At 45.3% G+C, this 12,723-nt stretch overlaps 2 protein-coding genes across 7 annotated transcripts in view; one reads left to right on the forward strand and one right to left on the reverse strand.

Moving 5' to 3' along the window:
• Nucleotides 1–2,878: 2,878 nt before the first annotated feature.
• SETD6 (SET domain containing 6, protein lysine methyltransferase) lies at nucleotides 2,879–6,674 on the forward strand. Its single transcript, XM_052656425.1, has 9 exons — nucleotides 2,879–2,905; nucleotides 3,125–3,217; nucleotides 3,298–3,442; nucleotides 3,516–3,657; nucleotides 3,794–3,988; nucleotides 4,109–4,229; nucleotides 5,265–5,445; nucleotides 5,564–5,706; nucleotides 5,865–6,674. Exons 1-9 carry the CDS (start codon nucleotides 2,879–2,881, stop codon nucleotides 6,168–6,170), a joined length of 1,353 nt encoding a protein of 450 aa, XP_052512385.1. The 3' UTR covers nucleotides 6,171–6,674.
• A 1,041-nt stretch (nucleotides 6,675–7,715) lies between these two features.
• Nucleotides 7,716–12,723, reverse strand: part of CNOT1 (CCR4-NOT transcription complex subunit 1) — an 84,708-nt gene continuing 79,700 nt past the window's right edge. For all 6 annotated transcript variants that reach the window (XM_052655249.1, XM_052655246.1, XM_052655250.1 and 3 more), the window contains exons 45-49: nucleotides 11,994–12,143; nucleotides 11,137–11,317; nucleotides 9,709–9,841; nucleotides 8,238–8,372; nucleotides 7,716–8,061 (exon numbers count right to left, since the gene is read on the reverse strand). In XM_052655249.1, coding sequence (XP_052511209.1) covers nucleotides 7,983–8,061; nucleotides 8,238–8,372; nucleotides 9,709–9,841; nucleotides 11,137–11,317; nucleotides 11,994–12,143 — 678 coding nt within the window. In that variant the 3' untranslated portion in view covers nucleotides 7,716–7,982. The remainder of the gene's footprint in view (nucleotides 8,062–8,237; nucleotides 8,373–9,708; nucleotides 9,842–11,136; nucleotides 11,318–11,993; nucleotides 12,144–12,723) is intronic.

Here is a 12,723-nt window from a genome sequence, read left to right on the forward strand (position 1 = left end):
CATGGGTTGACCCCCTGGGCCAGGCAGGTTTGAAGATGGGGAGGAGGTTTTGAGGTGGTGGGTGCTGGGCCAGCAGGAACATGGGGTCCAGCTCGTGCGCTGGCGTGAAAACCAGGAGCCAGCCCCTTTCCCCTGCAGCCCCAACACCAAGCACGTCTGTTTCTGGTCTTAGCACCTATGACAATCGTCTGAACAGAAGCCACAAGGGGGCGCCACTCCCAGGCAGCAGTTTAGCGGGTGCTCTCCTGGCAGGCCTGGTGCTGTAGGGCCAGGCAGGCAGGGGCTGAAGAGGGCTGCTTCACCTGAGGAAGACAGAACACGGAGGACCTGGAGGGCAGGAACCCCACAGACTGTCCCTTCCAGCCCCATACTCGGCCACCTCCTGGCCCTGGCCCGTTGCTGAGCCAAGGCCCCGAGGCAGAACGTCACCTGGTCCTCTGCCTCCATAGGGAGCTGACTGGGGCTGAGATTAAAGGCTTGGATAGCCTTTGAGTGTTGGGTGCACTTCTGAGAACTTCATGGTGACTGCTTTTGGAAGCCTGCAGACAGTGGCGGCTCAGAGTTCCCATAGAGTTCCCTCAGAGACCCCCCTTTGTGCCTCCAGGTTCCATGGAAGACAGCTCAGTCAGCAGCAGCGTGGCCAAGGTCACTAGAAACGTTTCTAGAGAGAGTTCTCATCAAGCTCTGCCAGCGTTTCACGCGGGCATCACTGAGCACGCTCATGTGGAGAAAACTGTCCAAGGTAGCCCCACATCACCATCTTAGCCAGGTGGAGGAGGCCTAGGCTGGGGCTTGCTGGGTCCAGGGGTGGGAGGTAACGTTTCTGGAAGTGAACAAGGGCCAGGCAGAAGAGCGAGGCTCCCCACACACCCCAGCCCCTTCCTGTCACCTGAAGCCCAGCACTGTGCCATATACTTCCTATCCACCACCTTACCAGGTAGAATCTCCTGGCCCGGAAACCAGAAGCCATTTGTCTCTGAGCCTAAATCAATTGCCATAGGCCCCCAAATGAGCAAAGAGAAGAGGAGAGGGCAATGAAAAATGCAGGACTGTGGAGGGGGTGGGTGCGTGTGGGGCTGAGGGGACGCCTGCATCCACACTTCCTCTGCACATGTCACCCCCTTCTATGCTCTTAAGCCATCACTCTACACTGCTCTAGAGCCCACTGGAGTGTTAGTCTGCCCCCAGTTCTGTTCACTCGCGTGCTTCCTCTGAATATCAAATGTGACTGTTTGAAAAGCTGGTAGAATTAATCCCTTACTGTAGATAGCGCTGTGAAACTTGGATTTCTTTTCTGTGTTCTTTCAGATGAGATATCTATAAATACCTATACATTATATATATATATGTATATTGGGTACCCCCGCGTGTGGCTTTCCATTGGAGGTTGTGTCTTCTTTGGTCAAAGTGAACTTTTAATGGAATTTATTATTTTTCTCTCTGTACAAAGTGAAGAGCCTACTCTTGTGTATTCTGGTGGCTGATGTCGTGAGACTTTGAGATGACAAAATGTAAAACAAAACCCCTTGTCAACATAGAAAGAGTTAACTGTGCTGAAAAACTAATAAAGTAATAAGAATAATTTGAGTATGGTGATGCTGTGCCCATCGTGGGAAGCTTTGAAAGAGGAAGTATAAGCTGGTGAGGCTGGTGCTTCCTGGGTTTTAGGTAGGGTTGAACGTTTAGAGCGAAGACAGGCATTTCCATCCGTCTCTGTATTTCCAGATCTTGTCACATTCCACAAGGTAGATATTAATTATCCTAGTTTCACAGCTGAGAAAACTGAATTTGCCCTAACAAGAGACCAAAGTGGGAGCTGAACCTTGGCAGTAATTGACTTCAAAACCCAGATCTGTAATCTCTGTATTTGCTGCCTTTAATTTCTTAAATTTAACGACATGCTATTTCCCCGTGTTTAACCACCATTTCTGATTCATTCACTATCCTGCCGTTTGTCAGTTACGAAAGAACCAAGTAAATAAAAGCAAACCCCTCCTGCTCTGCAGAAGCAAGACAAGGTCTGTTCTAGTCTGGAGAGCCCCGCCCACTCCCCCACGAAACTGCGCAAACCGCTCTATTCGCGCTCCCAGACGACCTCTCGCGAGGCCTTCCCTTCGCATCCAGAAACCAGATTTTGCACTTCAACTGGGCTTTTACCTCTGCTGTCAGAGACCTAAGCGGGAAAACGTTGTGCCTGGTTCAGACCACGCTCAAGGCGGCAAAAGGACACGCCTTCATGCACCCAACCGCACGTTTTCTAAACCCAGCTGCGGACACTTGACCTCAAAGATGCTTTCAGCGGGGATGATATCAGTTCAGTTCAGTTCAGTCGCCCAGTCGTGTCCGTCTCTTTGCGACCCCATGGACTGCAGCACGCCAGGCCTCCCTGTCCATAGCCAACTCCCGAAGCCTACTCAAACCCATATCCATTGAGTCGGTGATGCTATCCAACCATCTCATCCTCTGTCGTCCCCTTCTCCTCCCGCCTTCAATCTTTCCCAGCATCAGGGTCTTTTCCAATGAGTCAGTTCTTCCCATCAGGTGGCCAAAGTACTGGAGTTTCAGCTTCAGCATCAGTCCTTCCAATGAATATTCAGGAATGATTTCCTTAGGATGGACTGGTTGGATCTCCTTGCAGTCCAAGGGACTCTCAAGAGTCTTCTCCAGCACATTTCAAAAGCTGCTGCTGCTAAGTCGCTTCAGTCGTGTCCGACTCCGTGCTGAGTGCAAATCCTTGCTTGTCTTCCGCGGCGAAGGCGAAATGAACGTCACGTGGTCCGGGGCGGGGACATAGGGCCCGCCCTCGAAAGTCCAGCCCCCGGACGCCGGAAGCGCCGGTGCGGCTCTACAGACGCGGGAGGCTCCGTGCCCTCGGACCATGGCGACCCAGGCGAAGCGCCCTCGGGTAAGTCACGGCGGGCGGCGGCGGTGCACCCCTTTCCACCGCGCCACGCCACTCTCCCGCCCTCCTGGCGCGCGCGCTCTGCGCCGTGCCGTGAGTCATTCGCCGCTCTTCGCGTCCCCTCCCCAACCCCGGGCCTTCCTCCGCGCGCGCGCCCCCGTCTTCTCCGCCCCCATCGAGCTCTCCCGGGCGGGGCCGCGCCACTGCGCTTGCCTGTCTTAGGTGGCCGGGCCTGCGGGCAGCGACGAAGACCCGGCCCCGGTGGCCAGCTTCCTGAGCTGGTGCCAGCGGATGGGACTGGAGCTGAGTCCCAAGGTGAGAGGGGGCCTGGGGGAGGTGGGTGCAGCGGGGAAGCGGGCGCGGGCCAGCTCTGAGCGGCTATTCTCTCTGCTCAGGTGGCGGTGAGCCGGCAGGGCACGGTGGCCGGCTACGGCATGGTGGCCCGGGAGAGCGTGCAGCCCGGTGAACTGCTGTTCGCGGTGCCGCGGGCCGCGCTCCTGTCGCAGCACACCTGCTCCATCAGCGGCGTGCTGGAACGAGGTGGGCACGCCGACAGGGGTGGAGAGATGCTGAGTTGGGCCCGCGGGGTCGCTAATCTCCGTGTCTCCCCCAGAGCGAGGCGCGCTGCAGAGCCAGTCGGGCTGGGTGCCGCTGCTTCTGGCGATACTCCACGAGATGCAGGCCCCGGCCTCGCTCTGGCGCCCCTACTTTGCGCTCTGGCCCGAGCTGGGCCGCTTGGAGCACCCCATGTTCTGGTGAGAGCCGTACGAGGGGCTGGGGAGCGCCAACACCGTACGTTGCCTGGCTCGAACCGCTTGCCCTTGGGACACGGGTGCCAAGCGCTAGTCTCGGTAGATTGGGTGAAGAACCTGGGCGGGGGTGTCACTGCAGGCCAGAGGAGGAGCGCCGGCGATTGCTGCAGGGCACAGGCGTACCTGAGGCCGTGGAGAAGGATTTGGCCAACATCCGCAGCGAGTATTATTCCATTGTGCTGCCCTTCATGGACGCCCACGCCGATCTTTTCAGCCCCAGGGTCCGATCTCTGGAACTCTACCGCCAGCTCGTGGCTCTTGTGATGGCCTACAGGTCAGTGAGTACAGCCTTGCAAAGGACTCTCTTCTTTAGAACTCTGTTGAGTGACCAGAAGGGAAAGAACAGTGAGCCCCACCCCAACACTGGGCTTTAGCCAAGTTCTCTCTGTGGCAGCTTTCAGGAACCACTGGAGGAAGAGGAGGATGAAAAGGAGCCAAACTCCCCTTTGATGGTGCCTGCTGCAGACATACTAAACCATTTAGCCAATCACAATGCCAATCTAGAATACTCTCCAGTGAGTGGATCCCTCCCAGTTCTTGTTTTCTGTGCCTTGATGGCTTGGGCATTTGAATCGAACCAATGTCTTCTTCATGCTGGCCTGGCAGTTGAGCCAAATGGGCTCAGTTCTCCTCATACTAGAAATGAGTAGGTGAAATTAGTTCCTCCGCTATGTACTCTGCTTGCATATTACAGTGAAGTTCTCTGAACACTAAAACCCTCAAAAGAAAGTTGGGGTTAGTCCTCTGCTAAACCTGTGCCATCGTTGTTTTGGTGCTTTAGGTCTGTTCTGTGCAGTGCCAGTGAGCTGAGATTGTGTCAGGGCCCTGTGGACAATCTGGAACAGCCATAGCGTCAGTACTTTTCAGAAGAGGGGATGTTCCTAAGAAAGGGTTCAAGATGATACCAGGACTGTGTTTATATCTATTTGCTAAGTGGAAAGTTGCAAGAAAAGATGTAAGTTTACGGAGTTAAAAGTTAGGAAATGGCTGTTATTTTTAAAACCTTGTCTCCATTTGCTGTTCCTGCTTTGATCTGGGTTGTGGTTTTTCTGTTGGCTTTTTTGCAGAGCTGCGCATATCTTAGTTACCCAACCAGGGATTGAGTCCTAACCTCTGAACCACCAGTGAATTTCCTTTGATCTGGGTTTTTTTTTTTTTTGGCTGCACTGTGCGGCACATGGGATCTTAGTTCCCCAAGCAGGGATGGAACCCACACCTTGCTGCAGTGGAAGCTTGGAGTCTTAACCACTAAGACCACCAGGAAATCCTTAATTCATTTTTTAAAGCTAGCAACTTTTTGAAGTGCTTGAGATGACTGAGCAGAGGTTTCACCTACTAAAGCATTGGGCTGTTTAGACTTTTACAAGCCTCATTTGTTTTATTCTACAGCACAGGATCTTAACTAATAGTAGCATGTTGGTAGGTACAGCATCAGTCTCATCGCTGAACTATACCCGTTGGAGGAACTATACTTTCCTAGGAGCGAAGTCATATTCTTAGGGGTGGCCCCGAAAGGGCTTGACCCCAGCTTCTGAACCCTTCCACCCCAGACTTGCCTTCGGATGGTGGCCATTCAGCCCATTCCTAAAGGCCATGAGATCTTCAACACTTACGGGCAAATGGCTAACTGGCAACTGATTCACATGTATGGTTTTGCTGAACCATATCCTGACAACACGAATGACACAGCTGACATTCAGATGGTGACTGTTCGTGAAGCCGCGTTACAGGGTGAGTGGTTTAGCTCACGCTGGTGTATGTGTCTATCCTTGCCCCCTTTTTGTGGACTAAGGAGAAATGAGGTTTTGGGTTTACCAAGACTTTCACACCGGTACTTTTCTATCTATAGGAACAAAAGTTGAAGCTGAAAGGCTCCTACTGTATGAACGCTGGGATTTCTTATGCAAATTGGAGATGGTAGGGGAAGAGGGAGCCTTCGTGATTGGGCGTGAAGAGGTACTGACTGAAGAGGAACTGGCCGCTACACTCAAGGTAAACGCTCAAAATGAGTATTTAGAGCTAGATGAGAGGAAAGGTGGCCTGGACAGAATACACGCACATGCTGCTGGGATAGGCCAGCTTCTCTGAATCAGTTTCAGAAACATGCAAGTATTACATCCTACTTAAAAGGGCCCCATGGTTGCTTCTAGGTACTGTGCATGTCTGCTGAGGAGTTCAGAGAGTTTAAAGACCAGAATGGATGGGAAGATGATAAAAGCAAAGACGACAGCCTGACAATCACAGACATCCCCAAACTCAAAGCATCATGGAGACAGCTTCTTCGGGACAGTGTTTTGTTGACCCTGCAAACTTATGCCACAGACTTGAAAACTGAGCAAGATTTACTCAGCAACAAGGAGGTCTATGCGGCACTTAGCTGGAGGGAACAGCAAGCCTTACAGGTGCGTTACGGTCAGAAGATGATTCTACACCGGCTGTTGGAGCTGACACGTTAGCAGGCTCCCTTCTGCCTGAAGGAGTATCCCGAAGAGGAACTTCATGCTAAGCTAGTATGCACGGATGCTTGGAAAGAAGTAAAATTTGGATCTTTTGCTTTGTGTTTTGTACTAATACCAAAAGAAAAAGTAGCAAAATTGTTAACAAAATAGGATGAACTCCAAGGTAAGAGTGACAAGCTGAAGGATCAGGAGCAGACTTGTGAATTGCTGCTGTTGCTAACACTGATAAACTTTGTAACTGTCTTGTTATCAAGTTTGAACCAACGCAGAAATGTGACAGTGACACATTTTGTTGCCCTCTAGCATTTAATGACAGGGAGCTTGAAAGTAGACCTGGTAGGTCCATCTTGAGCAGCCACTTTCCCTTTTTTACAAAACTTCCTGTTGGAGGATTGAGTAAGCTATGTTACTAGAACTCTGAGCAGTTATTTTAATTCCTTAGCAGCCTAAGATACCAGTGACATACAAGCCCCCATGTAAGATTTCTATTTATCTTGTATATATTTCAAGTGGGATAAATATAAAATATGTACCTACTCCTATTCCTTTTCTTTTAAAAATTATATCAAAACGCCATGAAGGTCTATTTTTTAAAACTGGCATTTTGAATTTAACCACAGAAACCTGGTGCAATTAACTTTTAGAAAGGAAAAGGAAAACACTACACAGAAATCACTTCCTTATTTAAAGATGCTACACTGGGAGTGGAAAAACCTAGCATTCAGCAAAAGTTGGTGTTCCCCAATGGGAAGGCTGGGTGGTCCACTTTCCTCCTCACCACCAGCACTGGGTGCTACTGAGAAAGGCACAGTGGACTCGTGTGTGTCATAACTTTAATGTTTGACTACAGTATGCATACACATAAAGGAAGTAGGGAGGCTAAAGTCCAGGAACTAGAAAGGCTACAAAATACAACACATGGACCAATACACTTACAAAACATTCAAAATCCTTACAAAAGGGGCTGTATTGGTCCTTTTGACTTGGTTGTTGAACTCAGCCTGTATGGCCATTCATTGGGATAATGGGGAAGGGCAATTCATACTATTTGGCTCCTTTCTGCACAACTACTGTAATGAGAGATGGGGGAGCTTTAGGCCTGGTTTGGCTTCCCTTTATAAAAAGTGTCTCACAGGGCCCAAGAGGGTGTGTTCTCCAGCAGGAGAGAGAAAATGATGCTCTCCCAGCAGCAAGCTGTAGATGTGGGGAAGAGGTAAAATAAAAAACCCATGGGATCTCAAATGTGAACTCTGCACATGTTCCTAGCATACCAGATTCTACACATCCACATTTTTTAAAAACTGGGTGATTTTCAAGGTCCCTGTCTGTATATTTTTTTTAAGTTACACAATATTTAAACTGGCTTTCTTGCTATTCTTTGGGACACCTGGAATGTCAGAAGAAATGGTGCTGTGCCCCACCCCCATTCCACCCCCAGACAAGTGCATGGCATCAGCAGCTCCTTCCATTATAAATTGGGCAGGTACCAGTTTACCTACTTGCCTTGAACACATTTTGCACAAACCCAAGAAGTTTCAGACAAAGGTTTTCTCTTTCATATATTTACACAAGTTCAAAATGATATTCACAGCATCTTCTAAATTTTGGCCAAGAGTCAAAAAAATGCATTTAAACTTTGGAACGTGTCCACATAGACAGGTAGCTGACCCAAACAGTAATTGGGGCAGATACCCAAGAACCAAAGGGCCGGGAAAGTCAGGAAGAGCTGAAAGGATCTTCAGCCAGTTTATGAACTTGGTACAGTGGGACCTCCAGGCAGACACATTTACAACAGAGATGTGGTTCCATCTAACTGGCACCTGTCCCTTCCATTACTTGCTGAGCCTGCTTTTGTCCCATGCAGCACTGTGCGACGGACTGGAATAACCTGAAGAATGAAGACAAGTACAAGCTGGTGAGAAAAATTCAGGCCTGACGAAACCTTGTGTCTTGCTAATTTTGGCTACTACTCCCTTCTTAATCACCCACCCAAGCTGAAGCCATCAAATGATTATTTCTCCTGTCTTAAGACTGAAACAATGAAAAGAATTACTTTTGACTCACTTTTCAATTTCTGGGGCACAGTGTACAAATTCATGGTTCCAGAATTTAAATGCTGGATTTTTAATCAGCTCAATGAAGGTAATAAGAAGACCCCAAGGATGTGGCCTATTTACAATCAACCGTTCCAAAAGAACCCTGGAGAATGGAAGAAAAAGTTGATCAATGCACAGGAAAACACCAGATCATGACCACTTCTCCACTTAGACCACTTAGAAAAGGAAGGTGGATATACAGAATAGTTAGCATAAATAGATCCTAGAATTACATAAAGTAGGTTTGAACCCCACCTCTTCCCATTACTGAGCCTAGAAAACTAAGGTAAATAGATAATAGATTACATGGCACAGAGGAGATAATCACTTAATACATACTCAAATAAGAAAGAATTTTAATACTACTAGTACACATGTAAACTGGGGGTGATGATTCTTCTGAATGGCAGTCAGTATTGGCTTAAATATTCACATCCTTTGACCTAACCAACTGTACTTCTAAATTTATCCTAAAGACGTAATAAAGCACAGGAACAAATACGTGAGTACAAGGATGTTCACTGATGCTTTATATATAATCATTAAAAGGACTTTTATCATCTGAACATCTAATAATAAAAAACTAATTTTTAGTATATAAAACTAAGGAATATTAATACCTAGAAGCTAATAATAGGTGAAGGGGCAGGTTTAACAAGTCTGGCCCAGTTCTTTAAGTTTGCCTGTATCTCTCTCACTAGGATGTACCCATTTCCTAATCTGCAAATGCTATGTATAGTCCAAGCAATTTGCAATAGATGCCTAACTATTGTTAGTAAAACACAAGTATGATCCTGTTACTTCTCCTGCTTAAAACCTTACAACCTACAGGTAATAAAGACAAGTTTAAGCTCTTTAACATGAACTTTGAAAGGCCTGATGCTTCAGGACTCAGGTTAAATATGCTGACAACAACACTTGAGAAAAATCCCTTATCCATAAAAATAATGGTACCTTGTGTTGAAAACTACTTTTCGGTTTCAACAATGATTAGTAATTCTGTTTCTGTGTGTGGTTTTTTTTTTTCTTTTGGTGCCCATCAGACTGATTTTCAGGAGGGCAGGAACAAAGTCCTTTTGTTCACAACTATTTAACACATGGGCTTCTCAGGTGGTTCAACCATGAAGAATCTGCCTGCCTGTGCAGATGCAAGAGATGTGGGTTTCATTCTTGGGTTGGGAAGATCTCCTGGAAAAGGAAAGGCTATCCACTCCAGTATTCTTGTCTGGAGAATCCCAGTATTTGTCCAGTGTTCTTGTCTGGACAAAGCAGCCTAGTGGGCTGCAGATAGGGTCTCAAAGAATCAGACATGCCTGAACACACAAGTATTTAACACAGATACTCAGTGAACATGGAATGCATAGGGAAAACACTCAGAATTCATAATACAAGGGAAGAGATTCCATTTAGAAACTCCAAAAAACAGACTTCTGTCTTACCTTGTGATCTGTTCTTGAATAGCTTCAGTGTTGGCCTCTGCAAAAAGGTACAGCATGGTACAGCTGAAGTAGTGAGTGTGGCTATTTGGGTACCGCAGCTGATTTGCAATTGCATTCAAGAAGAGATACCGACCTAGAAATTAAGACAGCATAGCGACAATTTGTTCTTCAAAGGCTGAATCATTCTGACTGGCTAGGGTCTGGATTTCTGATAAAGGCTCTCATGTTATCCTTTAGTTTCAACCAGTGGGACTTGGACCCCCAAAGAGTTTTCATTTCTGTGGGTTTTACTTCACTATTTTCCACATTAAAAATTTTTTTAGTTGAAAACTATTTTGAGAACTATTGCATATTAACATGTAAATAAAAAATTTAAGTATTTTCCCCCAAAAAACTTTATTATTATAGAGTGTCAATGTTTTACATTCTGCTGGATTCTCATTTCTGCCCTTCTGTTCAGTCTGTTCCAGTATGGTATTTCATTCATGTAGCCTCTGGAAACCTTCACTGTACACTAGTAACAAAATGAGTGAGTGAAAAAAAGCAAATGTTTCATTATGAAAATAGTTTTGACCTCACAGTCCCTCTTTAAGAGGTTTACCTTGGGGATAACCCACCAAGGGATCCCAGTCTCTACTTTGAAACTGGCATCATCTTAACTGGATTTGGTTGTTTGTGTCTGCTTGGTATCACAGCTTCAACACTGCTTTGGAGACTACCCTCTTTTTTTGCTGTTGGGCTCTGGATGCAGTGGTATTCACCTGTGTTAAATCTTTGATTTTTAAGCTGTCTCAGACCCTCCCCCCAACCACAAATATGCAAGTAGTATATACTTAAAATTAGCCTCTCAAGGATCCATAGTGGAGTTAAAAAGCCAAGACAAGCAGGACTGTATAGCTGGTCCCCACCTATGTGGGTCTCTATTACAATGAATACAGAACACCACAAGATGTAGTTCAAGCAAGCGAGATACAGCCTGCACCAGAAATTATAATGTGAACATTTTGCAAAGCAGATAGGGGAAGTCCTATTCATTAATCTTTCTTTACACATGGAATATGTAACATACTGCCTGGCAAAGAGGCACCAATAACACTGGAATAAAAAGCAGGCTAGCAAAACAAGTGAGCCTATATTTAAAGAGAGGCTAGTAAAAAAGAATGTTTATTTTCACACTAAAAAAAAAACAATACACTCGTATATACTGAAATATTAACTGATGTGGTAAGGATTCTGGATGGTTTTTTACCCCCTTTATGCTTTTCTGTGTTTTCTGCATTGAACAGATACTACTGAATTAAAATAATCAGCCAGACCTATAGTCATATTGACAGAAAATTCTCTATTGTGGCTTAAAGTATTTTTAGGACCAGACTATGACCAAATACACAGGAAACTTGACTCTGAGAACTGGCTGGCTCCACTCACCTTCAGTGTCCAAATCCACAGCCAGGTTCTGGAAGATGTCCATGTGAGCTGAGTGCGTGATGGTGCTCATCGAAGGTGTGCTGCCCTTGTTGTGGATGTGTGCAATGGCCTGAGTCCCTACATAGAGCACCAGTGCATTAATGAGCTGGAGGTTGTAGCGATTACCAGGCTCATTGGATACCTAAGTGAACAAAACAGAAAGCTCCTGACTTACTCGCACCGATAGTTCTAAGAATCCTTTTTATGACTTTCAGAGAAAAGCTGAACTGCTCCCCATATTCTGTGTGACTTAAATTTTAGAAATTTGCTTTGATTTTGTATGGTTATGTAACAAATACACAGATGCTCAAGGAGAGTATGTCAATAAAAAGAGATATGATTTCCCTTGGGAAACCAAAGCTTTAACAGTTACCAGCACAAAAATAAAGTTTATAAAGTCAAAATATGCATTATCTCACTTATTTTCAAAAAAACTGAAGAGGGAAAAAAGATGTGGTTTCTTGGTATGGGAAGACTGGAAAAATAATACAGCGTCAATCATTTTCTATACAGCAAACTGAATCAGAATCCATTTTAGAAGAGTCTTATTAGAGTATGAGAGCGATTATCAGCAATCTAGTCTTACAGAAAACCAGTCCATTCCCTGGCTGCCTCTTCCAAGATTATGCTATAGATGTATAAGATAAATATATGTACTTGTGCTAAAATGTACAATATAATCTCATCCAACCATTAAAAATGACAATGTGCTTTAACCTTTAAAGCAGGTTGAAATGAGACCATGCATAGGACTAACTATGCATATAAAGTATTTTCTATGAAAGACACAACTAAGAATTTCAGTCAAACCAATTAACCTGTAGGTTGCTGCGCAGATCAGACAGGAAAGTGACGGGTGATCGAGTTTTAAGATAGGAATCCAAATCCTTTTTGAACTGAGGTGGCATCACTCCAGTAAAATTGGTGAGAATCCGGGGAGCGATGTTAATTTCACTCAACATATCCACCTGCCACAAACAAATACAAGAATCACAATCAGAAGCATTTGTAGGGCCTTAATAGCAAACTGTCTCTATGTCAGAAAGTTGTTTATATAAAATTTTGTCTTGAAGAGTATTCAATTGTTTAAAAACATTTTATTGAAATACAGCAATTTATAATGTGTTAATTTCTGTTACACAGCAAAGTGTTATTAATTAGAAGAAATAGATTACTCAAAGGTACCTATATACAAAATGATAGTAATTTCTCATTCTATACTATTTTATCCTTCTTACAATAAGGCACAATAGGTATCTTTTGTAGAAGTCTAGTTTAAAATACAGAATGATATTCTTTGCTCACCAAGAGCCCTACTCTTTGAAAAGATATCCCAGCAAAGTAAGACACCATATTCTCCACTTAAAAAAAAAAATTCCACGTGACAGAAAAGAGTTAAAATACATAAAAATTACAGTAGCCATGTAAGGGTGGTATGATCTTAAAAACAGTCCCTTCTCACTTTTATTCTGACAGTTTAAACAAAATGCAAGTACACACCTATGAAATGTGGCATTACTAGTATCTATTCTGCAGTGCTGTGCCGCT

The sequence above is a fragment of the Budorcas taxicolor genome, chromosome 18 (genome assembly GCF_023091745.1).
Source record: "Budorcas taxicolor isolate Tak-1 chromosome 18, Takin1.1, whole genome shotgun sequence".
Lineage (NCBI taxonomy): Eukaryota > Metazoa > Chordata > Mammalia > Artiodactyla > Bovidae > Budorcas > Budorcas taxicolor.